Raw genomic sequence first — 26,640 nt, forward strand, 5'->3', positions numbered from 1 at the left:
GCTGAATGACGACGACGGAGACAAAGCATGAAACGATCCATCGACGTGACCGCGGTGTCCGTAAGTGACGGGACACGAAGCCTTCCAGAGGCAGAAGTACTACGTCTACGTTTATCTACGAGTACCAGCAAGGAAGTGCAATCGCTTTGAAAAGGGGCGTAGAGATTCTCCTCTGTGGCTGCGTGGGGACTCAGGAACAGGAACAGGAACAGGAACAGGAACAGGAATAAAGTTCTCCTACTACCGTCACCGCAGAGTTCAAAGGGTGAAACTTCAGGATCACCGAAAACCGAATCCGTTGCGCTGTGCAGCACTTCCAACACAGACGTGCACGTGGCCCTTCCGACACAGACGTGCACGTGCAGCCTGGCGGAGGCCCCTCAGACCTCCACTGCCGGGTCTGAAGCCAGCCCGTGGCCCTTCAGAGACTCCTCCCTCTTCATCTTCGGCTTCTCCGTCCGCGTGTGCCACACCAGCACCTGGGAAGACACGGGCAACGAATCAGCACAGCGGAGCCGAGGAGAGGCGGAGCCACGCGGAAGAAGGCGGAGTCTAAGCGAGCAGGGTGAGCTCAAGTCGACCCGCTTTGTTCTCGTTAGCTCTTCGTCGTAGATCCAAAGAAAGGCAGCAGGGAAACTCCTGGAAGAGGAAAGAGGAAGTAAGAGAGAAACTCTGAAGGAGGAAGAGGAAAGAGGAAGGAAGAGAGAAACTCTGAAGAAGGAAGAGGAAAGAGGAAGGAAGAGAGAAACTCTGAAAAAGGAAGAGGAAAGAGGAAGGAAGAGAGAAACTCTGAAGAAGGAAGAGGAAAGAGGAAGGAAGAGAGAAACTCTGAAGGAGGAAATAACCTCCAGATATATAAACGGCGTCCGTGTCTGCAGGACGGGACGGAGAAATCAATGATTTAGACGTTACTGGAGAAAACTGAGCTAAAGAGGACTAAAAGCCAGGAGGACTCCCTTTAGAGGAATAGCCCCTCCCCCTCGACAACGCTACGTAAACAGAATAGAATAAACTTTATTGTCATTGCACAATGTACAACGAAATTACACTGAGACAGCCCTGAATGTAGAATAAGCAGCTCAACACACACACACACACCCACACCCACCCACACCCACACACACACCCACCCACACCCACCCACACCCACACCTACACACACCCACCCACACACACACCCACCCACACCCACACCTACACACACCCACACCCACACCCACACCTACACACACCCACACACACCCACACCCACACCCACACCTACACCCACCCACCCACACCCACACCTACACCCACCCACCCACACCTACACACACCCACCCCCACACCCACCCACACCCACCCACACCCACCCACACCCACACACACACACACCCCCACACCCCCACACACACACACACACACACACACACACACACACACACACACACACACACACACACACAAACACACCCACACACCCCCCCACACACACCCCCCCACACACACACACACCTACACACACACACACACACACACACACACACACACACACACACACACAGGTTCGTGTTGAACCTTTAACAGACACTTTGAAACGTTCTTCAGTTCCTAAAAAGCATTCACAGCATGAAGTATTTACGTTAAGCAACACAATAAATGTATTTATACTACATCCTAGTTTGATATTCTAACCGTTAGCGCAGCGCTAACGGTTAGCGCAGCACTTCACGCATGAATTCCATCTGACCGATGCGCCGCCCTTTAAATAGCAGAAGCTACTGGCTAGCACGGCGAGGCTTTAGCAGCACTCAGAGTCTACGCCAGGGGGGGTCAAACCTGGAGGGCCGAGACGCCGCGGGTTCGACCCCCCCGGCCCACGCTGCGGGTTCAACCCCCCCGGCCCACGCCACGCTGCGGGTTCGACCCCCCGGCCCACGCTGCGGGTTCGACCCCCCCGGCCCACGCTGTGGGTTTGACTCCCCCGGTCTATGCTGTGGGTTCGACCCCCCCGGCCCCCGGCCCACGCCACGCTGCGGGTTCGACCCCCCCGGCAGACACGGAGTCCTACTTTGGAGCAGCCGTCGGCTTTGGGCTCGAGCTCGTTCAACGTGACCAATCCCTGCAGCAAGCTGCTCTCCAGGAAGCCCGTCGGCGCCTCGCCGTCGAAACACGCCTCCGGGTTGGCGAGGAGGAGCCGGAGCGAAACGGCGAAGCCGGCCATGTCCATCGGGAAGGGACGACTGGGACGCCAGCCGGTGTGGAAGCGAACCACCTTCAAAGGCGAAATAAAAGGGCTTCAGATGTAAAGAACAGAACCGGATACTTCACTGAAGTGCTTCAGATGTAAAGAACAGGACCGGATACTTCACTGAAGTGCTTCAGATATAAAGAACATAACCGGATACTTCACTGAAGTGCTTCAGATATAAAGAACATAACCGGATACTTCACTGAAGTGCTTCAGATGTAAAGAACAGAACCGGATACTTCACTGAAGTGCTTCAGATGTAAAGAACAGAACCGGATACTTCACTGAAGTGCTTCAGATATAAAGAACATAACCGGATACTTCACTGAAGTGCTTCAGATATAAAGAACATAACCGGATACTTCACTGAAGTGCTTCAGATATAAAGAACAGAACCGGATACTTGACTGAAGTGCTTCAGATATAAAGAACATAACCGGATACTTCACTAAAGTGCTTCAGATATAAAGAACATAACCGGATACTTCACTGAAGTGCTTCAGATATAAAGAACATAACCGGATACCTCACTGAAGTGCTTCAGATATAAAGAACAGAACCGGATACTTCACTGAAGTGCTTCAGATATAAAGAACATAACCGGATACTTGACTGAAGTGCTTCAGATATAAAGAACATAACCGGATACTTGACTGAAGTGCTTCAGATGTAAAGAACAGAACCGGATACTTCACTGAAGTGCTTCAGATATAAAGAACAGAACCGGATACTTCACTAAAGTGCTTCAGATATAAAGAACATAACCGGATACTTCACTGAAGTGCTTCAGATATAAAGAACATAACCGGATACTTGACTGAAGTGCTTCAGATATAAAGAACATAACCGGATACTTGACTGAAGTGCTTCAGATATAAAGAACATAACCGGATACTTGACTGAAGTGCTTCAGATATAAAGAACATAACCGGATACTTCACTGAATTACTCCGAAAGTATTTAAAGATAAAGAAACAGCCGAGTGGAAGTTAGTGCAGGTTTATGCTTGACCTTCAAGATCCTGCTGTCCAAGGTCACGACCCGACGCGCTCCTTAGAATATTTACCTTCCCTGCTTCAACCACAGGACGCTCGTACTTCATTCCTCCCACGATCCCCACCGGCCACACCGCTACCCGCTGCGTACTTCTCATCTGAGGTGAGACCAGACGAGTTATTGTTGCCGAGCAACCATCTGCACATTTAACCCCCCCCCCCCCCCCCCCGTGGATCGCACCGACCTCGTCGAATAATTCCAAGCTGTAGGTGTTGTCGTCGTCAGCAAAGTAAACGACTCCCTGCTGCTGGTCTCCCGCCGGCGCCGCCCTCCTGGCCTCCCGCAGCCACCGCAGGCCCTCGTTTCGCTGCTCCACTCCACGAGGCTTCAGCCAGCGGGGGTCGCCCTGAGAGAAGAGCAAGCAGTTCCACTGGGAATAGGAAACTATTCCTCGTCGGGAATGAACTAGGAGCGTAGCGGGACGCTCTGAACCGGTTCGGCTCGGTTCGGTTCTATGCACGTTTGCTCATTTAGTTCATTACGAGCGCGATCAAAGCGGAACTAAAGTCCTGGGCGAGTTTCCGCACGGACGCTGGAAGCTCGCAGGCACATAGCAAAGCTAGCAAAGCATTAGCTCTGTTGCTAGTGAGCGGGTTCTCCTCTGCTGAAGACGTTGTCATGGCAACCAGATCTGTGCTTTCTGCAGGAAATGTGGAGAAGTTAATCTTTCTAGCCAAAAATGTTAAGCTTGAATATTTAGTAATAGTACTATTACTACTACTATTACTGTAGTAGTAGTAATAGTAACATTAGTCATTCAGGCTGTTGCTGAATATTTACAGTTTTAACTTATTAATAATTCTATGAAGATTTTTAAATTGTTACAGTACAATGATAAAAAAACTTGAAATATCACCCAAATGGGTAACTTTTATTTATACAAATTCTATCGTTTGCATTTTTTTATTACAAATAATGTAATTCTTTTCTGCTTTTTTTGTACTGAAAATGAAGCAAACTGAAAATGAAGCAAACTGAAAATGAAGCAAACTGAAAATGAAGCGAACTGAAAATGACATTTTAGCGTATCGTTCCGCTACAAACACCGAGATCGTAAAATGTAGTCGACTTCTATCCAACAAGACCGAAACAGGAAACGCGATTCGATTAGTTTGGTCTGCGCTCTGCGCTCTGCGCTCACCTCCTGCAGCTTGCTGTCTTTGGGGGTGAGCATGTGGAGGTGTGTGAAGGTCAGACCGCTCTTCAACAGGAAGTTCGTCACCAGCGGCGTCTTGTGTGGCGAGTCCTCGACCACGATCCAGTGGAGCTGAGCAACGTGGAGGAAGGTCTGAGCCAAGCGAGTCAGCTCCGCCTTCTGCACCAGCCTGGAGAGACACAGGCCCACGGCGATGTGTTGGGGGGGGGGGGGGGGGGGGGGCAGTAACAGTGGGGGTAGCGGGAAGGCAAGAGGAAAGGAGGGACCTTGTGTACGTCGGCGTGATGACGAAGATGGTGGGTGGAGACGGTTTCTGGGGTCGCTTGGTCTCCTCGGACCTTCTCATCTGGTCCTGAAGGTGGTGCAGCTCTCCGCGCAGTCGAGACAGGGCCCGGTCTCTGGGCAGGTCGTGATCCGTGCAGTCGCACCGCTGACCTGAGAAAACGGGTTCCCTGCCTGTTCAAACTGGAAGCACATGGTCTCCACCGGGTCCTGGGCGGTTCTAGATGGGAAGCGGGTTCCACGCGGGGACCGCCCAGGGACACACTTTAACGGGAGGCGCTAGGTCGACCCCGAGAGCAGCCAATCAGGACCGTCGTGGGCGGCAACGGGATTTCAAAAGAAAGAATCAACTGGACGTGTTCCAGTTTGATGGAACACGCTTCAGGTAGCGGGTCCGGACCCAAAGGACCGAACCCACCGGGACATCCGACTCCTCGGGGTTTTAGTTCTGTTGGGGCGGGTCACCGGTCCGGGACGGATCTCCACACGTGCCTATAAGCGTCGGTGGGTTTCCATCCGGACCCACCAGAGGACAACGTTTCAGGATGAATAGCATGAAAGTAGCTTTTATACACGCAAACGACTTCTCAAGAACAAACGGTTCCCCTCCTGATGACGTCACCGGGGTGTGATGACGTCACCGGGGTGTGATGATGTCACCAGTACACGCTGAGACACGACTAACAGGATTTGTCTCCCCGTTTAACATCTAAAACGTGCAGTTAGCCAGCGTGGAACCGGACTAAAACAGTCCGGTTCCACGCTGGCTCGGGTTCTCAGGGAACCTGAGAGACTCAACGCGGGACCGTGGCTGCAGGTTGCCTAGCGACCGCTTACCAAGCTGCATCAGAGCGTAGATGAGGCCCAGGAGGGAGACCATGAAGTAGAGGACAAACACGGTCTTCAGCTTCAGCTTCATCCTCGTCGCCATGGCGCCCTAAAGATGAGAGGATGCTCGTGGGTGCGCGTTTCGGGCGCGTGGCCGAGGACCAAAGTGTTACGATGATGCAGCTAGCACAGAAAGCTTTGTTCATAGCTTAAAAGTAGCGATTCAATAAGGAATTATAACCTTATGACCGAAGAACGTGGGGCTCTGTACGTCAGGACGAAGCGCTGCTAGCCTGGATATGCTATGCTAACTATGCTAACCCTGCCTTCATTCCGATCTGTTGGCTAACCTATGCTAACCCTGCGATCATTCCGATCTGTTGGCTAACCTATGCTAACCCTGCATTCATTCCGATCTGTTGGCTAACCTATGCTAACCCTGCCTTTATTCCGATCTGTTGGCTAACCTATGCTAACCCTGCCTTCATTCCGATCTGTTGGCTAACCTATGCTAACCCTGCGATCATTCCGATCTGTTGGCTAACCTATGCTAACCCTGCCTTCATTCCGATCTGTTGGCTAACCTATGCTAACCCTGCCTTCATTCCGATCTGTTGGCTAACTTATGCTAACCCTGCGGTCATTCCCGCGCCCTTACCTGAGGCTGACAAACGCGGATGACGTCAACAGAAGAATGTTCTCGCTGAATGTTCACGTCATCTTGAACAGTCGAGGCCAAAAATCACCGGAGGCAACTCATTGATACGATTTAAATAGCAATGCACCAACAACTTCCGGTTTCTGTACCGTACAATAAGAGGTCCCCGGAGAAACATGCACAGTCACAAGGTTCCACGTGACGCTTTCCGGGTTTCATCTCTGAGCCACATCAGCCTGGCCTTTCTCTCTGGAATCACAATTTGCTGCTCTTTTGAACAGACTGCTTTGCTCACTCAGGCTCCCTCGTTCAGTTCAGTTCAGACAACTGCATTTATCCCAAGGGCCAATTCAGTTCAAGCAGTCAATACAAACATTCACAAACATAAAAAAAATAAAAACATATTAAAAAAGAGACACTCGGTATATGGACAAATGCTCAGTAATGATTATAATGCGTCTTTAGAAGAGTTTAACAGCCTAATGGCAGAAGGAATGAACGACTTGGAGTAACGATTTGTTCTCCTACAGGGGGCGATAAAGCGGCGGCCTGAGGGCAGTAAAGCAAACTTGGAGCTCAGGATGTGGTCATGTTGGGAGATGATACATTTGGCTTTATTGACCGCCTGTTTTTCCCAGAAGGAGCGCAGATCTCTCTGCCGAACGCTGATTATTTCGGAACTATTTGCCTGAACTATTTGAAGGCTGGCCTGACCACCCCCCCCCACAAAGGCCTGGACATCCTCACCCAGTCCAGCGGCGTCCTCCTTGGACGCCGGATGTCTGGAGAGCACGTCAGGCGCTGCCAGGTTCTTACAGGGATGGATTCAGCCACTGTGATGAACTTCATGAGACAAGCAAGGAGTCTCTGGCACCCCGGGGGGGTCTGATCCGGATCTCTGGGTTGATGAGTGTAACCAGTCTCTGGCACCCCGGGGGGGGGGGGTCTGATCCGGATCTCTGGGTTGATGAGTGTAACCAGTCTCTGGCACCCTGGGGGGGGGGGTCTGATCCGGATCTCTGGGTTGATGAGTGTAACCAGTCTCTGGCACCCCGGGGGGGTCTGATCCGGATCTCTGGGTTGACGAGTGTAACCAGTCTCTGGCACCCCGGGGGGGGGGGGGGGGTCTGATCCGGATCCCTTTGAGTGTAACCAGTCTCTGGCACCCCGGGGGGGTCTGATCCGGATCTCTTGGTCTTGGTTGATGAGTGTAACCAGTCTCTGGCACCCCGGGGGGGGGGGGGGGGGGGGGGTCTGATCCGGATCCCTTGGTCTTGGTTGATGAGTGTAACCAGTGGTTTGTGGTCAGTGGGCAGTTTGTAGCTTTCCTGAAGCGCCCACACCAGCAAGACATTCTTGCTCTATCTGTGCAGAATTCCTTTCCGCTGCATTTAGTGTACGAGAACAACAGCAGTCCTCCCAAACTCGACCCATTTACACCTTTTAGAAACAAATTATTTTGGATTTACGTTAAAACCTTTACGTTTTGCCTAATGACGTGTGCTGCAGCACAAAAGCATGTTTTTACAGTCAGAACTCGTCTCCCCATAATCTCTCCTCTGATCACTAATCATAACCTCCTCACTCACTTCTGGCTCTGTCCCACAGTCTCTCAAGCTGGCAGCTATTACCCCAATACTCAAAAAACCTGGTCTTGACCCTGACAACCTCTCAAATTTCCGGCCCATATCCAACCTCCCCTTTCTGTCTAAAATTCTAGAGCGTGTCATTGCTGCACAACTTCAAACCCACCTCAACGCCAACAGTCTGCTGGAACCATTCCAGTCCAGCTTCTGTCCTAAACACTGAAACAGCTTTACTCAAAGTCACCATCGATCTCCTCTGATTCCGGCCACCCTCAGCGTCCTCGTCCTTCTGGACCTCACCGCAGCATTTGACACCCTCAGCCGTTCCTTCCTCCTGTCCCGCCTCAAGACGACCCTCAACATCACCGGCGCCGCTCCGTCCGGGCTTCAGTCCTACCTCACAAACCGACAACAGGTCATTCATATCAACCTCCTCTGTAGCCCCCCTATTACAAGGTGTCAGCGGGGGTCGTCGTCAGCGGCCGCTGAGCTCATACAAAACATTTTAGAACCGTTTTTCAATATTAATTTTAATTTAACAACAATGCAAAAGAAAAATTATCCGTAGCGTGTGCATAACTGGTTCTCTGTCTGCGTGTTGCGCCGCGATGCTCTGACAACGCTTCAGGGTGGAACCGCCTCTCACCCGTACTCCACTGGGATTGGCTCCAGTAACTCACGTGATCCCGCCTCTCACCCGTACTCCACTAGACAATCGTCTCATCGACAAGAAAATGGATTGATGGATAGAAACAAAAACGTTAGATGCAGCTCATTGGCCAGCTATTTTTAGAAGGGCTCACGGGCGACTCACAGGGTCCTTGCGGGCGCCTTGGCTCCCACGGGCACTGCGTTGGTGACCCCTGCTCTACATCCTCCCGCTTGGCAACATCATCCGTCGTCATTCCCTCCGTTTCCACTGTTATGCTGACTCCGAGGTCCACTCCACACTCACCAGCTGCTTAACTGACATCAAAACTTGGATGAAACACAATTTTCTCAAACTGAACAGCGACAAAACAGACATAATCCTCATTGTTCCAAGAATATCACAAAATCCACCCAACAGTTTGGCCTCAATATGGACAACACCCCCCTCACTCCTTCCCCACTCATCCGCAGCCTCGGCGTCCTCCTCGATTCGACTGTCATTTCATCATCATGTTAAACAAATAACCCGGACTGCATTCTTTCATCTCAAGAACAGAGCTCGCCTCCGTCCGTCACTCTCCTTCTCCGCCGCTGAAACCCTGATCCATGCCTTCGTCACTTCCAGAATCGACTACTGCAATAGTACTCTATGGTACACCATCAAAAACCCTACATAAACTGCAATACATTCAAAACTCCGCTGCTCGCCTCCTCACCCACACCCGCTCCCGTGAACACATCAGCCCGGTCCTTAAAAACCTTTACTGGCTCCCGGTCCCCCAACGAATACAGTTCAAAGTCCTCCTCATCACTTTCAAAGCTCTCCATAACCTGCCCCCCCCCCCCCACCTCACAGATCTGCTCCACCATCACACCCCATCTTGTTCCCTCCGCTCCTCCGACCCCAACCTCCTGTCCCTCCCCTGAAGGACCAAGCTCCGAACCTGGGGAGACAGAGCCTTCTCCGTCGCTGCCCCCACACTCTGGAACACGTTACCATGTTGTTTTTATATTGTGTACACTGTAAAGCAACTTTGAGTTTCCAGAAAAGCGCTATATAAATAAAATGTATTATTATTCTTATTATAACAGCGTGAATGATTTTCAGTGGCAAACAGCCCGAAACCAAAGCGTGAAACAAGGAAACCAGAAGTGACGCCTCACGCTCACCGGGGTACGTCAGTACGTTGAGCTCTCCAAAGGCAAAACATCCAGATGTGCCTCGAACTGTCTCATCCCTTCCTCGTTGTACCCGCCTTCGTCCACGCCGAGCGATTTGTAACCTTGTTCCGCCTCCTGTGGACTAAATGAACGAGCTGATCTGTTCCTCCTCCGGCTTCCTAAAGTTAAATGTAGCATCGACAAGCTAAACTATAATTCTCCCACCATGTGAGGTGTGTAGCCTACCTGTCTCTATTAATGAAGGGCAGATGCTATCGCGTGTTCTCTCTTCAACTCTACCAAGAAGCAAACTGATCTTTACGCATGCGCCAACGAGCAGCCATGTGACGTCACGCCACTCAGCGAAGTCAGGAAATAAAAGCATCGGGACAACACGCTGTAAATAAAAGAAGGGAAAACCCACCAAGTAGGATTCTCAAGGCAATGAAGCCAAGGCTTCAGCTGAAACTGTCAGCTTGTCGTTTTCCACTCGTTTTAAAAGGCGTTACTGAGTTCAGGAGTCCAACTGGAGAAGCAAATATGAAGCAGGAAACAAAAGAAATGGATTAAATGTATCTGAGCCTGAAAACTAGGCGGGAAAGTTCAAAGGTCTCACCTGATGATGATGAATATATTTATTAGATAGAATGTTAGAGCAGTACAAGGACAGTCAAACAGTAGCATGTATTACAGTACAAGTACAGGAAACAATAGTATGTATTACAGTACAAGTAAAATCAAACAATAGTATGTATTACAGTACAAGTACAGCCCCCCCCGCCTCACCATGAAATAATAATACAAATTAAAGCCGCAAGCGGCATTGTAGGCCCTCGCCGGCCGACAGGCCGTTGAGCTGACCCGCCGACGCACGCCGCTTTTGTCCTGAGTGCTTAGATTTGAGCTGCATTAGTAGCTCACAGTTTAGTCAAATCTTTATTTGGATTATATGGCCATCTGCCATCAGGAGTTTTTAAGTTTCAATCCAATATGGCCGCCTTCCTGTGTGTCTGGGGGCGTGGCCATTTTTTCTTTTTTTTGCCCTGACTTGACGCATGTGTGTACCGAATTTCGTGGCTGTCCGACAAAGTTGGCGTCGGACCCCCCATAGGCACAATGCATTGTGATTTTTGTAGGTGGCGCTGGCGTGCCACTTTTTCATGCCCAATTTTGAAACACATAGCTTGGTTCTGAGCTTGGTTCAAAGTTTGGTGAGTTTTCGAGCATGTTCAGGGGGTCAAATTGCCGTTTAAACAGCAGAACAAAGAATACCATCGCTGCGCTCGTCAACTGTGTTTGTGGACCTCTGTGTGTGTGCGTGTGTGTTGTTTAGTGTCGGGGTGTGTGTGTGTGCTGTTGAGTGTCGGTGTGTGTATGTGCGTGGGGGTGTTGGTCGTCCTCAACAGCATGGCAAAGTTGGATGCTGAGGGTTGACGAGCTGCGCTTGTCAACTTTGTCGAGGGTTGACGAGCTGCGCTTGTCAACTTGTTGTCTTCTGCGTTGCAAAAGCAATAGACCCTTACGCCTAGGATAGGCGCTCGGGCCTAATAACAAAGAAGAATAAAGAATTTTTGCAAAAACAATATAACTTTTTTTCTGAGTATGCGATTTTTACACAAAATACATTTTCGGAATGGTCTCGTCAACTCGTGTTTGTGTGTGTCTGTATGTGTGTGTTGTTTAGTGTCGGGGTGTGTGTGTGTGTGCTGTTGAGTGTCGTGTGTGTGGGCGTGGGTGTGTTGGTCGTCCTCAACAGCATGGCAAAGTTGGATGCCGAGGGTTGGGTTGACTTCCAGCCCTGTGGATTCTCGTGTGAAATGCCAGCTGGATATTTTGTTGAACAGCTTTTCCACATGTTTCACAAATTTACGGTTTCTCTCCTGTGTGGATTCTCATGTGTTTTCTCAAATTGGAATTTTCCACAAAAGCTTTTCCACATGTTTTACAAATGTAAGGTTTCTCTCATGTGTGGATTCGCTTGTGTTTTCTCAAAGAGTCCTTTCGTATATAAGCTTTTCCACATGTTTTACAAACGTAAGGTTTCTCTCCTGTGTGGATTTTCATGTGTTTTCTCAAAGAGCCATTTTCAGTAAAAGCTCTTCCGCATGTTTTACAAATGTAAGGTTTCTCTCCTGTGTGGATTCTTCTGTGAGCTGTCAAGTGGATTCCTTTATTAAAAGCTTTTCCACATGTTCCACAAATGTAAGGTTTCTCTCCTGTGTGGCTTCTCACGTGAAACTTCAATTGGGAACTTTCTGCATAAGCTTTTCCGCATGTTGCACAAACGTTAGGTTTCTCTCCTGTGTGGCTTCTTATGTGTATTTCCAAAGAGTCCTTTACTGGAAAAGCTCTTCCGCATGTTTTGCAAACGTAAGGCTTCTCTCCTGTGTGGATTCTTGTGTGAACTGTCAGGTGGATTTTTTTAATAAAAGCTTTTCCACATGTTTCACAAATGTAAGGTTTCTCTCCTGTGTGGATTCTCATGTGTGATTTCAAATTGCCATTTTCTGCAAAAGCTTTTCCACATGTTTTACAAACGTAAGGCTTCTCTCCTGTGTGGATCCTCATGTGTGTTTTCAAATTAGATTTTTCCACAAAAGCTGTTCCACACATTTCACAAACGTAAGGCTTCTTTCCTGTGTGGATTCTCATGTGTGTTTTCAAATTAAAAATTCCTGTAAAAGCTTTTCCACACATTTCACAAACGTCAGGCTTCCCTTCTGTGTGGACTCTCATGTGGACTTTCAAGCTCCCACATGTTGTGTAACGCTTGTTACATACTGTGCAAGCATGTGGCTTCTCACTGGTGTTATTTGTTCTCTGGGTTTGGAACTGGGGCTCAATCCTAACATCGTTTCTGCTTGTCTCACCTGTCTCCTCATGGCTGACAGACAGGTGAGAGCTGTTAGAGATCAGCAGGTCAACGTCTGCTGCTCCTACCACAGAGCTTATAACCGGCATGCTGACAACAGACTCTGTCGGTGCTGCACCATCTTCAGCTTTCACGTAGAGAGCCTGACCGTCACGCTGGTCATTTTCCTCATGAGTAGGAGTCAACATGACGACATCGGTCTCCTGCTTCAGTCCAAGCGGCTCTCCCTCCTGACTGAGGTGGAGAAGCTCTGGGTCCTCTTGGTCCATGCTGTACTCCATCTTACAGACACAAGGCATCTGATCTGGAGGGACAACAAAAGGAGGATGACGATGCTGTGACAATACAAACGTAGACATAACCGTTTTCACCGATAGAGTCCGCAAGCTCGTGATCGGGCTTGATTTCCGATCAGATAATCCCTAATTCTTATCACTAGTATTTTTGCACAGGACCAAAATTCATTGCAGATATTGGGATACACTGTCTACACAATAGCACAGGGGTCAGCAACCTTTTTCATGACACGTGCCAATTAACAATATACTTAAGCCCAAAGTGCCAGTGACATACTGAAACTCAAAAGGTGTGAAATGCAAAATGCAGAGACGGAGGAAAGAGAATCAGTCTGCAGTTCATTTAATACGGAAATAACAAAAAACACTCTGCCCCAAAAAATGAAAAGGGACAGGCTGGTGGTCAGTAATAAAACAAAAAAGGGACCAAGGTCGGCAGGCTGGAGTTACAAAAATCAAAAACCAAAATCACACAACTAGAGAACACAAAGATAACCTGAAACTGGGTGGGCAGGCTGGGGTTACGGGAAGAAACACAGAGCACAAAAGCAACTCAGGAAGACCACCGTTTCCTGGTTTTTAATTCAATTCAATTCAGTTTTATTTATATAGCGCCAGATCACAACATAAAGTCATCTCAAGGCACTTTACAGGATTAGCAGGGAAAGACCTGCAGGGAAACACAGAACCCAACTTGACCCACAAGAGCAACGGAGGCAAGGAAAAACTTCCCTTTAACGGGCAGGAACCTTCGACAGAACCTAGTGCTACTCTGTTTAGCATACTTCAGAATCAGAATTGATTTATTCGCCATTGACATTGAAAGGATTCACAAAGTAGCCTCCTGCCAGAGAGGAGAGGGTCAAACAGTCCGTGTCCAGGGTGAGAAGGGATCGAACCTGCATGCCTCCGGGTCCTGGGGCCGGCTTTTCAAACGTTTACATCTGGATCAAACTGATCCCGTCATGCCTCGAGGCGGGCCTGTGTCATTCTCCCATTAACTCTCCCTGTCGTCTCCTCTCCTCTGCTCCCGCAATCACTTCATTCCTGTCACCTGTGTTCCTGTCTTCACCTGCAACTCATCTCCCATTAACCCGCACTCTATTTAGTCTCTGTTCATGCCACACCTCGAATACGATTTTTAGACAATTTTAGCAATTTCCGTCAAAAAGATGGGATTTCTGAACAGTTTAGGCGATTTTCGTCAAAAAGATGGTATTTTTGGACAATTTAATGACATTCTAATTGATTATTGATTAGATTTTTGGCCATTCTAAATGTCACTAACGGCATCCAATTGAAATCGTGAAAATAGTAATAATAATAATAATATAATAAATAATAGTGTTTCTAAAGCAGTCAATATGTCCACGTTAATCATCCGTCTAGTTATAGGCTATTAATAGTATAATAAATATCAATATTAATATCAATCTGGCATCTATACGTCCGAAAGCACTTACGTCATATAAAAAACGTTTAGCAACGCTGTTTTTATGTTACGTCGACATGTAAAGCCACCATGACTTCTAAAATGTATTTAGTATTATTACTATTTTCGCGATTTTAATTGGATGCCGGAAGTGACGTGACCGGATGCGGAAACAACACGGATGGACGCGGAAGTGACGCCCAACCCCTGTGGCGTGCTGGGTAATGGTGTTCTTAGATGGCACGAGCATGTAAACAAAACATTGCTATTCAAAATGGAGGTTCACTTCTCCTTCTGTGATAAAGAATGTTTGTATTAAAAGTTCAAATTGCAAATCCTTGGACTTTATTTGTCTATGATTTCTACATTGAAATGTTTACATGTTTTAACTGTGTCTGCAACTGCATGATAAGCCCAAATAAATGCGTTTACCCTAGGTACACGCATTTTAGACATGCTTTCCTCTCATGTAAAAACACACAAGGTTAGAGGCGTTGGGGAATGTTCCGCTCTTTAAGGGGGTGAAAAGGTCATTAGACATAAACATTGAACTATAAAAGAAACAAACTGACTTTGAAGAACAAACTTTTATTAAACAAAAATAATTAACAGCTACGGAAAAACAACTGTTTGTTTGCGTGTCTAAATATCTTCCTCCTCCTCATTGACTTCTTATTCCTCATCCGCTTCCTAATCCTCAACTGCTTCCTCCTCCTCCTCCTCCTCCTCCTCTACGGGGCGCATGTTTGCGATGAGAGGAGTGTGTGGGAAGCCTAACGCCAAGCGCATCCTTTTCAGCTCACGGGCCTGCAGCTGGATGCGCTTCAGCTGCTTCCTGCCCTGCTGTTGAGCAGCATGGAGTCGGTTGGTAATTCGGACTTCCTCTTCGCGCATCCTCACGCAAGACTGACATCCCCTCTCCTTGTGCTGGCAGGCAGCTTCGAGTTGGCGATCTGCAAAGTGATTCATATTTATTTAATATGCATTTGCACACAACAAATCAAACAGTCAGACATATACAAAGGAATCTGTGCAGACATTGCGCAGACCAGGGTTATAATAGTTTTGGATTTTTAATTATAGTTTAGTTTTAGTTAGTTTTGAATTTGTTTTCTCTAATTCAGTTAGTTTTAGTTAGTTTTTAGAGTGGATTTGTTAGTTTTTATTAGTTTTAGTTTTGTTTTTATTCGTTTAATTTAGTTTTTATTAGTTTTAGTTTTTCATACTTTGTGTTATTTGTCAGACGCAGGATTAAAAAATAATAAAATAATACAACTCAACAAAAGATAACATAAAATAATTTATATTTTATATATAACAATATATAATATTTTATATATAACAGTCCGCAGCATAGCTGCTAACGTGCTACAATCTCGCAGTTAGCTTTCTTGTTTCTCTCCGTCGTAATAAACACATCCCACATGGGGCTGGAGCGCTCGGCGTTTCCTGCCGGCTTCCGTCGGTAGTGACGTCACCAACCCGAGTCTCAACGAGCAGTGACGGGAACAGCCGGACGGAGCCGCTGGCTCACGTAAAACTCCTCGAGCAAAATAAATCAATTTCAAAATCGATAAAGACGAAAACGAAGGGATTAGTGTCTTTAATTTTTATTAGTTTTAGTTAGTTTTGTGAACGGACAATACCGTTTTAGTTAGTTTTAGTTTTCTCTTTTAATTTTAGTTTTTATTTAGTTCAGTTAACGAAAATGTTTTTTCAATTCTAGTTTTCGTTTTTTCGTTAGTTTTCGTTAACTATAATAACCCTGGCGCAGACATCCCATCACACTCTACCTCTGTCGTCATCGTCCTCCATGTCAAATGTCGACTCCATGGGGATAGCTGGGTATGAAGCACGAAGAGATTTGAGCCTGCTTAAAATCACCGCCCTTCTGATGCCCTGGAGGAGAATCGACTGCTCGTCGGCAGAGAGCTCAGTGTGACTCTTCAGGTGTCTATCCAGCCGTGCCGACTCCAACCCGCATCCCTCGATGGGACAAGCCTCCCGCCGCACGTCGACGCTGAGACTGGAGAGCCGCACCAGCAATCTTCTCTCCTGGGGGTTCTGGACGTTGTGCGTCACAATCAGGTGCTGGCTCATCGCACACAACACTTTCTTGCAAAATGGACATGCATTAACCATTTTTTCTGAGGGAAGGAAAAAGGGAAAGTGTTATTGCACAGCTAAAATGATTACACACTTATTGCCAGTGTATGTCCATAAGTAGCATCATAAACAAAGATCTAGGACAGGTCAAACTATTTAGCTCTGAGATTGTGATATCATGCACAAAAGGTTAATAAAATCAATTACAGATGTGTGTGCGAGTGGCACAAAAACTGACACCCTGATACAGTGTGACTAATGGTCAACTCACAGAAAGTAAAACTTACCATTGAAGATGATCTGCAGATATATTTAATTGTAGAATGAGGATCAGCAATGGATGAAAGAGCAGCACTGCAGACTAACTGGAGGTCAAGCACACTATGTGGCAATTACTTGTAAACGAACCTGAGTAGCGAGTAGTGACGCGGAATTTCAAGCCCGCTCTCGGTGTGAAAAAAAAACATATACACGTGACCGAACATCACACCCCACCCCCCCATCAGTGCAACTTTCAGCCAACCTGAGTTAAAGGGAACAAAAATTTTCCATTGCAGTCGTCGTGGAGAGAGGAAAGAAGACATCAGCAAACTAGTTCGTGTACGAACGCATTACGTTCGCTGCATTGGCATTTAAAATAGTCAATGCAGCTCTGCCCTCAGTCCCCTCAATCCCTGCATACCTGAATAAACACCTCCACAGATTTAGTGACACCCACAGCCACAACACTAGAGGGAGCTCAAACAACAACCTGATTACCCCCTCCTATAGGACCGACATGGGTAAATCATCTTTTTACAATACTGCCCCCCAAGGGTGGAACTGTTTGACTCCTGCCCTCAAAACATGCACCTCTTTGGCCTCCTTCAAAACGGCCCTAAAAATACACCTTTCAGAGGGACAGAAACTGAGATAGTTATCACGACTCGCTCCGGATCAACCCGTCCGGCCCCTGCAAAGCTGCGGGGCCGGACAATGTTTCCCCCTCCACTCTGAAACATTGTGCCAGTGAGCTGACTCCTGACTTCAGACATTTTTAACACCTCCCCGGAGTCCTGTCATGTGTCAGCCTGCTTCAAGTCCTCCACCATTGTTCCTGTCCCCAAGAAGCCAAGGATCACAGGACTTAGTGACTACAGACTGGTGGTGCTCACATCTGTAGTCATGAAGTCCGTTGAGCACCTGGTTCTCAACCAACTCAAGACCCTCACTGCCCCCCTCCTGGACCCGTTACAGTTCGTCTACCGAGCCAACAGGTATGTAGATGACGCAGTCAGTCTGGCCCTCCACTTCATCCTGCAGCATCTGGACTCCCCAGGAACCTACGCCAGGATCCTGTTTGTGGACTTCAGCTCTGCGTTCAACACCATCCTCCCGGAACTGCTCCAGCTCGACGTGCCCGACTCCCTCTGCTGGTGGATCACCGACTTCCTGACGGACCGGAGGCAGAATGTGCAGCTGGGGACTACGGTCTCGGACACTCGGACTATCAGCACTGGATCCCCCCAATGCTGTGTACTTTCCCCCTGGCTCTTCTCCCTGTACACCAACTGCTGCACCTCCAGCCATCAGTCCGTTAAACAGATTAAGTTTGCGGACGACACCACCCTCATCGGGCTCATCTCTGACGGTGATGAGTCGGCCTACAGGAGGGAGGTGGACCGGCTGGTGTCCTGGTGTAGCAGCAACAACCTGGAGCTGAACAGCCAGAAAACAGTGGAGATGATCGTGGACTTCTGGAAAGTCACAGCCCCACCGTCCCCCCTCACCCTCACAGACTCCCCCACCCCCATCTCCATCATGGACTCTTTCCGCTTCCTGGGCACCACCATCACCCGGGACCTCAAGGGGGAGCCGACCATCAGCTCCGTCATCAAGAAGGCTCAGCAGAGGATGTTCTTCCTGCGGCAGCTGAGGAAACTCAAGCTGCCGACCCAGATGTTGGCGCAGTTCTACACCTCCATCGTGGAGTCCGTCCTCACCTCCTCCATCACCGTGTGGTAAGCTGGCGCCACCACCAGGGACAGACACAGACTGCAGCGCATTGTACGTGCTGCGGAGAAGGTGATCGGCTGCAAGCTGCCATCTCTCCAGGACCTGTATGTCTCCAGGACTCTGAGGTGTGCATGTCGGATCACAGTCGACCCTTCTCACCCTGGACATGGATTCTATGACCCTCTCCCCTCAGGCAGGAGGCTACGGACCACCCGGAGCAGAACCTCCCACCACAAGAACAGCTTCTTCCCCTCGGCTGTAAGACTCATGAACACTTAATAATTCCGTCCCGGACTCCCGAACATCTCATAACTAACAACTTGCACTGTTCCATTTGCACCGCGTGATTACACTAGTTTTATGCTGCTAGTATACATCTGTGTATCCACTCCCGATGCTGCCGTTTTGTCATGTGTCTGTACTTGTATGTTTTCTGAATTAGTCATTACTGTTACATGTAGCACGACTTCACAGAGAAACATTCCTAGTCATTGAACCCTCATTGACAATGGCAATAAACTACTTCTGATTCTGATTATATACTAGACAATCGTTGGAAAAGGTTAATTCTGTCTTCTTGGATTTCACTGTTTTTAACGATCTTTTATTCAGACGGAAGGATTGTTTACCTGCTTGGCTAGTTTCGACCACTTCCTTCAGTCTTCGGGTCCGAGGCTACAGTCAAGCCGGTAAACAATTGTCTGTCTTACGAAAAAGAACGTTTTGAAACAGTTACACAAGATAGTACCGAGTAAATTATATCTGTCTTGGGTGTTTTGAGGGAACATCTTTCCCGTTGATCATAGCCAGCCACAATATCCGCCTTTGTTTTGTCAAAAGCTTTGTCTTCTCGTGCTATGAAGTCTAATGACAGCTATACGATAAAATCCAAATTTAACTGCACCTCCAGCACGATTTGAACATCCATTGACCCAGTCGGAGACGACCATTTTCACTTTGTTTTATCTCGATACTCAGTTCACAGCTGCCCGAGCCGCCAACAACTAGCGAGCTAATGCCAGTACTAATGGCGCAGGGTCCGCAAAAGCCCTGTATGCTGTGACGTCCTGTGGAAAATATTTATTTTGTTCAACAGCTTTTCCACATGTTTTAGAAATGTATGGGTTACCTCTGCTGTGGATTCTCATGTGTGTGTTTTCAAATGAGTTTTCAGTCTGGAAAGTTTTCCACTTGTTTTACAAATTAAGGTTTCTCTCCTGTGTGGATTCCCGTGTGTTTTTTCAAAGAATGATTGCGTGCAAAAGCTTTTCCACACATTTCACAAACGTAAGGCTTCTCACCTGTGTGGATTCCCATGTGGACTTTTAAGTTCCCACGTGGTTTGTAACTCTTGTTACATACTGAGCCAGCATGTGGCTTCTCACTGGTGTTATTTGTTCCCTGGGTTTGGAACTGGGGCTCAATCCTAACATCGTTTCTGCTTGTCTCACCTGTCTCCTCATGGCTGACAGACAGGTGAGAGCTGTTAGAGATCAGCAGGTCAGTGTCTGCTGCTCCTACCACAGAGCTTATAACCGGCATGCTGACAACAGACTCTGTCGGTGCTGCACCATCTTCAGCTTTCACGGAGAGAGCCTGACCGTCACGCTGGTCATCTTCCTCATGAGTAGGAGTCAACATGACGACATCGTTCTCCTGCTTCAGTCCAAGCGGCTCTCCCTCCTGACTGATGTGGAGTTCCTCCGGTTGCTCTTTCAGGGGTAGAAGCTCTGGGTCCTCTTGGTCCATGCTGGACTCCGTCTTACAGACACGAGGCTGTGGGCGATCTGGAGGGACAACAAAAGGAGGATGACGATGCTGTGACAATACAAACGTAGACATACGACGACATGAGTAGGGATCGACCGATAAACGTCTGACTGGTTATATCTGCCGATATTCGGCATTTTGACATACATCTCGGTATTGGCCAATAAGAGATCAATGTAAAACCGGCTTCCACCTATTTTGGCGCTGATGAAGCGACGCCTCTCTGCTTGCAGTCACGACTGTCTCCAGCAATGTCCCACCCACAGCAACATTGGTTGCACGCAGAGCCATGGCACGGGTAAAACAGCCAATCAGTAGTGAGCTGTCCATGAAGGGCGCTCGTGGACACAAAGGTTTGCGAGTGAAGAAACTCCGGAGAGCATGTATGTTGAAATTTATGAGCGCAAGAGAAGCCGTTTCACTAGAGAGCGTGCAGAACTTTGATTTCGCACCACAAACTAATGCTGCACAATTGGGATTAATAATTGATGTGACTCACATTTCTGTAATAAAAAAAATATCTAACTTTGTTTTATTTACTTTATAGCTTTATTTTATTTAACATTTCAGGAAGGTATTTAATAATTCCTTCATTTAATTTGATTAGACATGCTGAGTTCCCTACACTTTGTTACAATGTTCAAACAAAGATTTGTTGATTATTGTCCAAAATGTAAAAACACAAAATTTTAAACAGTTGTTTAATTTGTATTTAAGTATTTATTCATTCATTCATCTTCTGAACCGCTTAATCTCTTACCGGGTCGTGCTGGAGCCTATCAACGGGCAAGAGGCGAGGTACACCCTGGACAAGCCACCAGTTCATTGCAGGGCCACACATTCATACACACACTCATACCTAAGGGCAATTTAGTATCACCAATTCACTGAATTTACCGCACCGCATTGGCGCCTCCCATGTTCCACAGCATGGTACAGCAGTGGCGAAGAAAGGCAGAGCAGGAGAAGCGGAGACAATAGAAGGAGAAATTGTTGCTAAACGGGGAGGCATAGCTGTAATATGGAATTGGTTTGGTTTCGATAAAACAGATGTGGAGCAACAGACCATAATATGCAAAGTTTAAAAAGCAGCGCTGACGGCAAAAGGTAGGAAGACGACAATGACGATCTACCATCTCAAGCACAACACAGCGTTCAGTAGGAAGAGTGTCATGAAGCGAGAGGCTGAGTCAGCAAGAGGCGGAGTCAGCGAGCACGTCGTCGATTACTTACAAAATAAAGTCTGAAACTAATGTTGAGATTAAGTTTACGGCATTAGTTCAGACAATATTTAGCTGTATTACTGTTTTACTATACGATACATTACCAAAAGAAATGACAATATTTGTGGGCAACGATCAAATGTTTTCAGGCAGGTAGATTTCATCTAAAAAAAAGTCAACGTCAAACCCTGAATTGGTAAGTTCGTTTGGTTCTTTCCATTTGTGTTGATTAACGCAAGACCAAGTGGAGTGTTGAGTATTTCCCCACACTGGTTCAATAATGGTTACTTAGTGTGCATTTGCTTTGTCTTGTTTTGGTGCGTGTGATTGGTTTATGTATAAATCACACATTTCTTTACTTACACACTGTAGGGAATTTCCGTATTAGATGGGATTCCACAACGTAATTACATGCTGACACCACTAGGAACGCTCCACATTTAGTTTGGTGTTGTAATGACTGATTTCATTTGAACGCATCACAACAGGTGATGGTTTCACAGACACAAGTTCTTAGCAAGTCATGCCGAAAAGCAGCAGCGACGTCGAGAGAAAACACGACAAGCCTCCACAGCGACCTTCAACATAACCACAAGGAACTTTATGCCGGATATTTGTAATCTAAAAACCCACGGCCTCCCTGCTGCTGTTCCTCTCTGAAGACTCGGGGTACGTTTAGTGAGCTTTGAGGTCGGCAGATAAGGAGATTTTATGCCTCTTTTGCCTGATTGCTTGCACGCAGTGTTTTGTTGGACATTTCTCTTGGACTGTAGAAAATAACTATGGCTCATATTCAAGATTTTATTAAAGCACTAACATTGGAGTTATTATATTTCTACACTAAGGAGCAATATCTTAAAATAGCTTTTCATGTTGGGGTTGAAATTGAGGAAAAATGAGGAAAACAAATTATCAAGAGTATATTAAAAGGTAACTTTTCAGTTAGGGTTACAAAGGATTCAGGACTTTTCATTTTAGGCTTGCCTTCAAAAACATTATCCCTGAGCACATTTGATTTCAGACTTTGTGACAAGCTCTTGTTTCTGGCCAGGAGATGTATTCTGAAACAGTGAATAAGTGACAAACCTCCCACTGTTACACAATGGTACCAAGAAGCGTATAATAATAATAAGCTTTATATATATATATATATATATATATAAAAGCTATATATATATATATATATATATATTTATTATGTATAAAGGTCTACCCTTAGAAAAGCTTACTGCACGAATGAAAGGGGACGATGGCCTGTTCGAGAGAACCTTTCTGAAGTACTTGCCCCCGTCCCTTTGGGACACAGTAAATAAGGGAAGATATGCGCTAAACTGGAGTGTTCCCACGACATGATCTAATATCATCATCTACCTCAGAACTTATTGTATTTGTTTCATGTTGACTTGATTTAATTCACTTTATGCATGTTGTTATTTTTGTTGTATTTATTTCAGTTATTTTAATATTTTAATTCTTAACTTTGTTAGATTTACTCCTTTTTTTTTCTTTTTAGAGTGGAACGGGTGGGTGGTGCGGGGTTACAGGGTTGGGTTTTTGAGTGAGGATGGTATGGAGTTATATGAAGCAACTTTATTTTGGATGGTGGTGTATATTTCTTTGTATTTTGATATATTTGTGATTACAGAGTGCTTGTTATTGTTTATGTTGTGTAAGAAGAAAGAAAAAGAATTTGATTGAAATGAATGTTGTATCTGCGCTGTTGGAATATGTGATCTCATTCTCATTTCAGTTTTGTTTATTGTAAAGTAATTGTTTACGAGAGATTAAATGTATGCAAATGTACTTTTATTTTGCAACTGTTTGGTGAACTTTACGTTTCCTTCTTTTTACGGCTGTCTGTACGCAGAAGTAGAGTGGCTCTGGTGGGAGTTCTCTCTCTTGATTGACGTACTCTGTGCATGATGTTCCCATAGCAACGAAGTAAGCAACAATAAAGTTATACAGATGAAAAGCCTTTTTATTCCTTTGTAAACCGAAACGCAGCAGGTTATGGGCCCCGACAACGAACAACAGGAGGAAGATGGCAACGGTTAGTTTTCGACGGGACAATAAAGCTCTGAACCGAGACGAAAACAACTACGAACTTTGGGAAGTGAAGTTTCTCGGACACATGAGGCTTGAAAGTTTGAAGGACACGATACTTTCAACCGCCGAACCCGACCCAGAAAGGAATGCAGAATGCTACGCAGAGCTAATTCAGTTCCTCGATGACTAAAGCCTGTCATTAGTAGGAGGAAAGCGCTCAACATCCTGCGGGATCATTACGCCAGTCAGGGTAAGCCCAGAGTGATTTCTCTCTACCACGAACTGTGTTCTCTCTAAAAGGAGCCTGATGAAACGATAACGGAGGATATTATCAGAGCAGAAAAGACAGGCACCGCTTTAAGAAACACGAAGCAAGTAATAAGTGACGAGCTGATCATCGCTATGGTTACGAAGGGACTCCCAGAGCCGTACAAGCCCTTCGTCATTCACGTAACACAGAGCGGTGAAGAAATCACATTCATTCAGTTCAAGAGTAAACTGAGAAGCTACGAAGAGACCGAAAAGTTCGACAGCAAACCAAGACCGGACAATGTAATGAAAGTGGACACGTCCACGGTGACGTGCTACGGATGCGGAAACCGTGGTCACATGGCGAAAGACTGCCGCCAGAAATCAGTAGCTAAATGGTGCAGCTATCACAGAAGCACAACCCACAACGATGAGACCTGCAGAAGAAGATCCAGGCCCAAAGAAGATTCAGTAAAACAAACGAACAGGAGGAAGATAAACTCACTTATGCCTTCAAGGTTGGGCCTGGAATCATCAAAGGAAATGGACTGATGATAGACTGTGGTGCGACATCGCACATCATCACACAAAAAGACAAGTTCACGAGGTTCAAGGAACATTTCAGCCCAAATAAGCACTACATGGAGCTTGCTGATGGAACCAGGAGAAACAACGTGGCCCTAAGAAGAGGGGACGCAGAAGTACTCCTCCAGGACCGTGAAGGAAAACCTGTCCCGGTAACGTTGAGGAATGCCTTATACATCCCATCATATCCTCAGGACCTCATCTCTGTGAAGGCAGCCACAGCTGATGGAGCCAGCGTGATATTCAAAGAAGGACAAAACAGACTCATAACCAGAGACGGGACAGTTTTCATCATAGAGGAGCACGATGGACTCTACGACATAAGAACGGTCAATAACCAACCGTATGATGATGCAGTAAATGACATAATGTCCAGAGATAAACTAGCCTGTGATGTTAAAACATGGCATGAGATGTTGGGACACTGCAATGTCCAAGATGTATTAAAATGACCTAACCTGGTAGATGGTATGAGGATCACGGGGAAGAACAAGGTGGACTGTAATGGATGCACAGAAGGGACATTTAGCAAAAGCAGAAATAGGCAAGCTGAAGCAAAAGCTGGTGCCCCCCTTGAAAGGTACACAGACCTGTCAGGTCCGATTGACCCCGCAGGCCAAGACGGGCACAAGTATGTGATATCATTTACAGACGAGGGGTTTGAACATTCCTCAGAGACGGGAGAAAAGCTGGCATGCAGCTGAAGAAGTCTCTCTACGGCCTAAAACAATCAGGAAGGAATTGGTATAAACTTCTAAATGATCTAGAAGAGTGACTGTCAGAAATCTTTCTGATCATTGTGTGGATAGAAAACAAATTGAAAACGACACAATCATTGTAATAATTTGGGTGTAATTGTAGCCCTGCGATGAATTGTTTTAATAAAGTGTAATTGTTTACGAGAGATTACATGTATGCAAATGTACTTTTATTTTGCGACTGTTTGGTGCACTTTACGTTTCCTTCTTTTTACGGCTGTCTGTACGCAGAAGTAGAGTGGCTCTGGCGGGAGTTCTCTCTCTCGATTGACGTACTCTATGGATGTGCATGATGTTCCCATAGCAACGAAGTGAGCAACAATGAAGTTATACAGACAAAAAGCCTTTTTATTCCTTCGTAAACATGGGATAGGAAGAAGCTACAAACCGAAACGCAGCATCTGAACACGTGTTTTCAAAGATGGCGTCCAAATACGAGACGACTGCCCCCCTCCCCCTGAAGTTACCGTTTGATAAAGTCTGGATTATCTGAAGGTCAAAGGTCAAATGTTCCGTCCTGTTCGTTAAAGCGACGCTTTGCTCACCGATCCTGTGGAGCTTCAGCTCGGGCTGCAGGCAGAGATCCAGCAGGTGGCGCTGACCATTCCTGGCTTTCTTGTTGACGGCAGTCTTTATAAAGGCTCCAACGACATCCTCATCAGCAGCTGTTAGTCGCGTCTGAACAAAGTCTCTCAGAGAGTCAAAGGAAAACATTTTATTCCCTCTACGAAACACTCGAGAAACTCATTTCATGTCCACTTGCACTGGCTCCACGCGCTTCAAGCTAACGCCGCTGAAAGTGTTTGCTAACTTCCGGTTGTCCCCCAGAACAACGTCCGACTAGGAACTCTCCTTCCGCTGCAGCTGATGCCATAGAATAGAAAGGAACATCAACTTCCACTTATTCCAGCAGGGTCGGAACAAATCGGGGAACACAATTCCTCTAAGTTTAGCCACATTTAGGAACAAATGTCCTCCATCAGACTCTTTGGTATTTTGTCCTACTAATAAACTGCACAGGTATTTTGTTTCTCTTTGACTGAAACACGGCGGTGTGTTTTAATTATTCATTAAAATCTAAAAATACACACCAAAATATTAGCACAAATAAAAACAAAACTGTACTGTATTTGTTCCGTGCCTGGTTTACGTCGTTACGTGATGACGAGGACGTCTGAGCCTCCGGCGGAGCTCCAGGTGATAGACGGGGCCGGGGCCGGTGCCCCGGGGACGGCGCTGCGGTTCACGGAGGGGACTTTTGATTTCGTGCGGTGGAGGAAAAAGCAGCATAAAGGTGAAGGAGATTTTGTACCAGGAGAGACAGTGCTCGCCAGAAACTACCAAGACAAAGTCAAACGGATTCCTGCCACTGTTATTGCCCAGACTGGCCCTGTATCTTACACTGTTCACACAACTGATGGAGTTTGGCGCCACCATGTGGATCAACTCTAAAAGACACCCAAACCAACCCTGAACTGTCAGTGTTTCAGCAAAGCAATGTGTTCCTTCTAGTACATATGCTATGCTAATGCTAAACCTGTCATCAGTATGCCTATTAAATCATATTAAATCACCCCTTTGCCACAGATGGCAGTCCATTGTGGACACCTCAGTTCAATTCAGTTTTATTTCTACAGCACCAGATCACAACAGGAAGTCATCTCAGGGACTTTACAGGATCAGCAGGGAAAGACAGAACC

The 26,640-nt window shown here is 46.7% G+C and overlaps 3 protein-coding genes across 3 annotated transcripts; all 3 read right to left on the bottom strand.

Annotated features, from left to right (window-relative positions):
* Positions 1–320: 320 nt before the first annotated feature.
* Positions 321–5,655, bottom strand: b3gat3 (beta-1,3-glucuronyltransferase 3 (glucuronosyltransferase I)). Its single transcript, XM_068755710.1, has 7 exons — positions 5,562–5,655; positions 4,709–4,877; positions 4,428–4,611; positions 3,471–3,632; positions 3,297–3,383; positions 2,051–2,254; positions 321–479 (listed from the first exon to the last, which is right to left on the bottom strand). The coding sequence occupies exons 1-7, from the start codon at positions 5,653–5,655 to the stop codon at positions 381–383; spliced, it is 999 nt and encodes a 332-aa protein (XP_068611811.1). The 3' UTR covers positions 321–380.
* Positions 5,656–11,570: 5,915 nt separating this feature from the next.
* On the bottom strand, positions 11,571–12,260 carry LOC137911512 (endothelial zinc finger protein induced by tumor necrosis factor alpha-like). Its single transcript, XM_068755890.1, has 2 exons — positions 12,015–12,260; positions 11,571–11,846 (listed from the first exon to the last, which is right to left on the bottom strand). The coding sequence occupies exons 1-2, from the start codon at positions 12,258–12,260 to the stop codon at positions 11,571–11,573; spliced, it is 522 nt and encodes a 173-aa protein (XP_068611991.1).
* A 2,565-nt stretch (positions 12,261–14,825) lies between these two features.
* Positions 14,826–19,869, bottom strand: LOC137911509 (uncharacterized). The gene is made up of 3 exons (XM_068755888.1): positions 19,611–19,869; positions 16,002–16,355; positions 14,826–15,161 (listed from the first exon to the last, which is right to left on the bottom strand). Exons 1-3 carry the CDS (start codon positions 19,849–19,851, stop codon positions 14,899–14,901), a joined length of 858 nt encoding a protein of 285 aa, XP_068611989.1. The 5' UTR covers positions 19,852–19,869; the 3' UTR covers positions 14,826–14,898.
* Between the last annotated feature and the right edge of the window lie 6,771 nt (positions 19,870–26,640).

This window comes from Brachionichthys hirsutus, chromosome 23, assembly GCF_040956055.1.
Source record: "Brachionichthys hirsutus isolate HB-005 chromosome 23, CSIRO-AGI_Bhir_v1, whole genome shotgun sequence".
Taxonomy (NCBI): Eukaryota; Metazoa; Chordata; class Actinopteri; order Lophiiformes; family Brachionichthyidae; genus Brachionichthys; species Brachionichthys hirsutus.

Bases quoted from the DNA above. Each gene is read 5' to 3' on its own strand.
- b3gat3 (XM_068755710.1), bottom strand. From the start codon at position 5,655: ATGGCGACGAGGATGAAGCTGAAGCTGAAGACCGTGTTTGTCCTCTAC. The intron at 4,612-4,708 runs GTCCCTCCTTTC...GTGTCTCTCCAG, and splicing joins ATCACGCCGACGTACACAAG to GCTGGTGCAGAAGGCGGAGC. The intron at 3,633-4,427 runs GTGAGCGCAGAG...CTCTTCTCTCAG, and splicing joins AAGACAGCAAGCTGCAGGAG to GGCGACCCCCGCTGGCTGAA.
- LOC137911512 (XM_068755890.1), bottom strand. From the start codon at position 12,260: ATGAGAATCCACACAGGAAAGAAGCCTTACGTTTGTGAAATGTGTGGA. The intron at 11,847-12,014 runs GTTCACACAAGA...TCCCAATTGAAG, and splicing joins TTAAAAAAATCCACCTGACA to TTTCACGTGAGAAGCCACAC.
- LOC137911509 (XM_068755888.1), bottom strand. From the start codon at position 19,851: ATGCCGGTTATAAGCTCTGTGGTAGGAGCAGCAGACACTGACCTGCTG. The intron at 16,356-19,610 runs GTGAGAAGCCTT...TCCTTCCCTCAG, and splicing joins CCACATGGGAATCCACACAG to AAAAAATGGTTAATGCATGT. The intron at 15,162-16,001 runs GTAGAGTGTGAT...ATCACTTTGCAG, and splicing joins GGAGGACGATGACGACAGAG to ATCGCCAACTCGAAGCTGCC.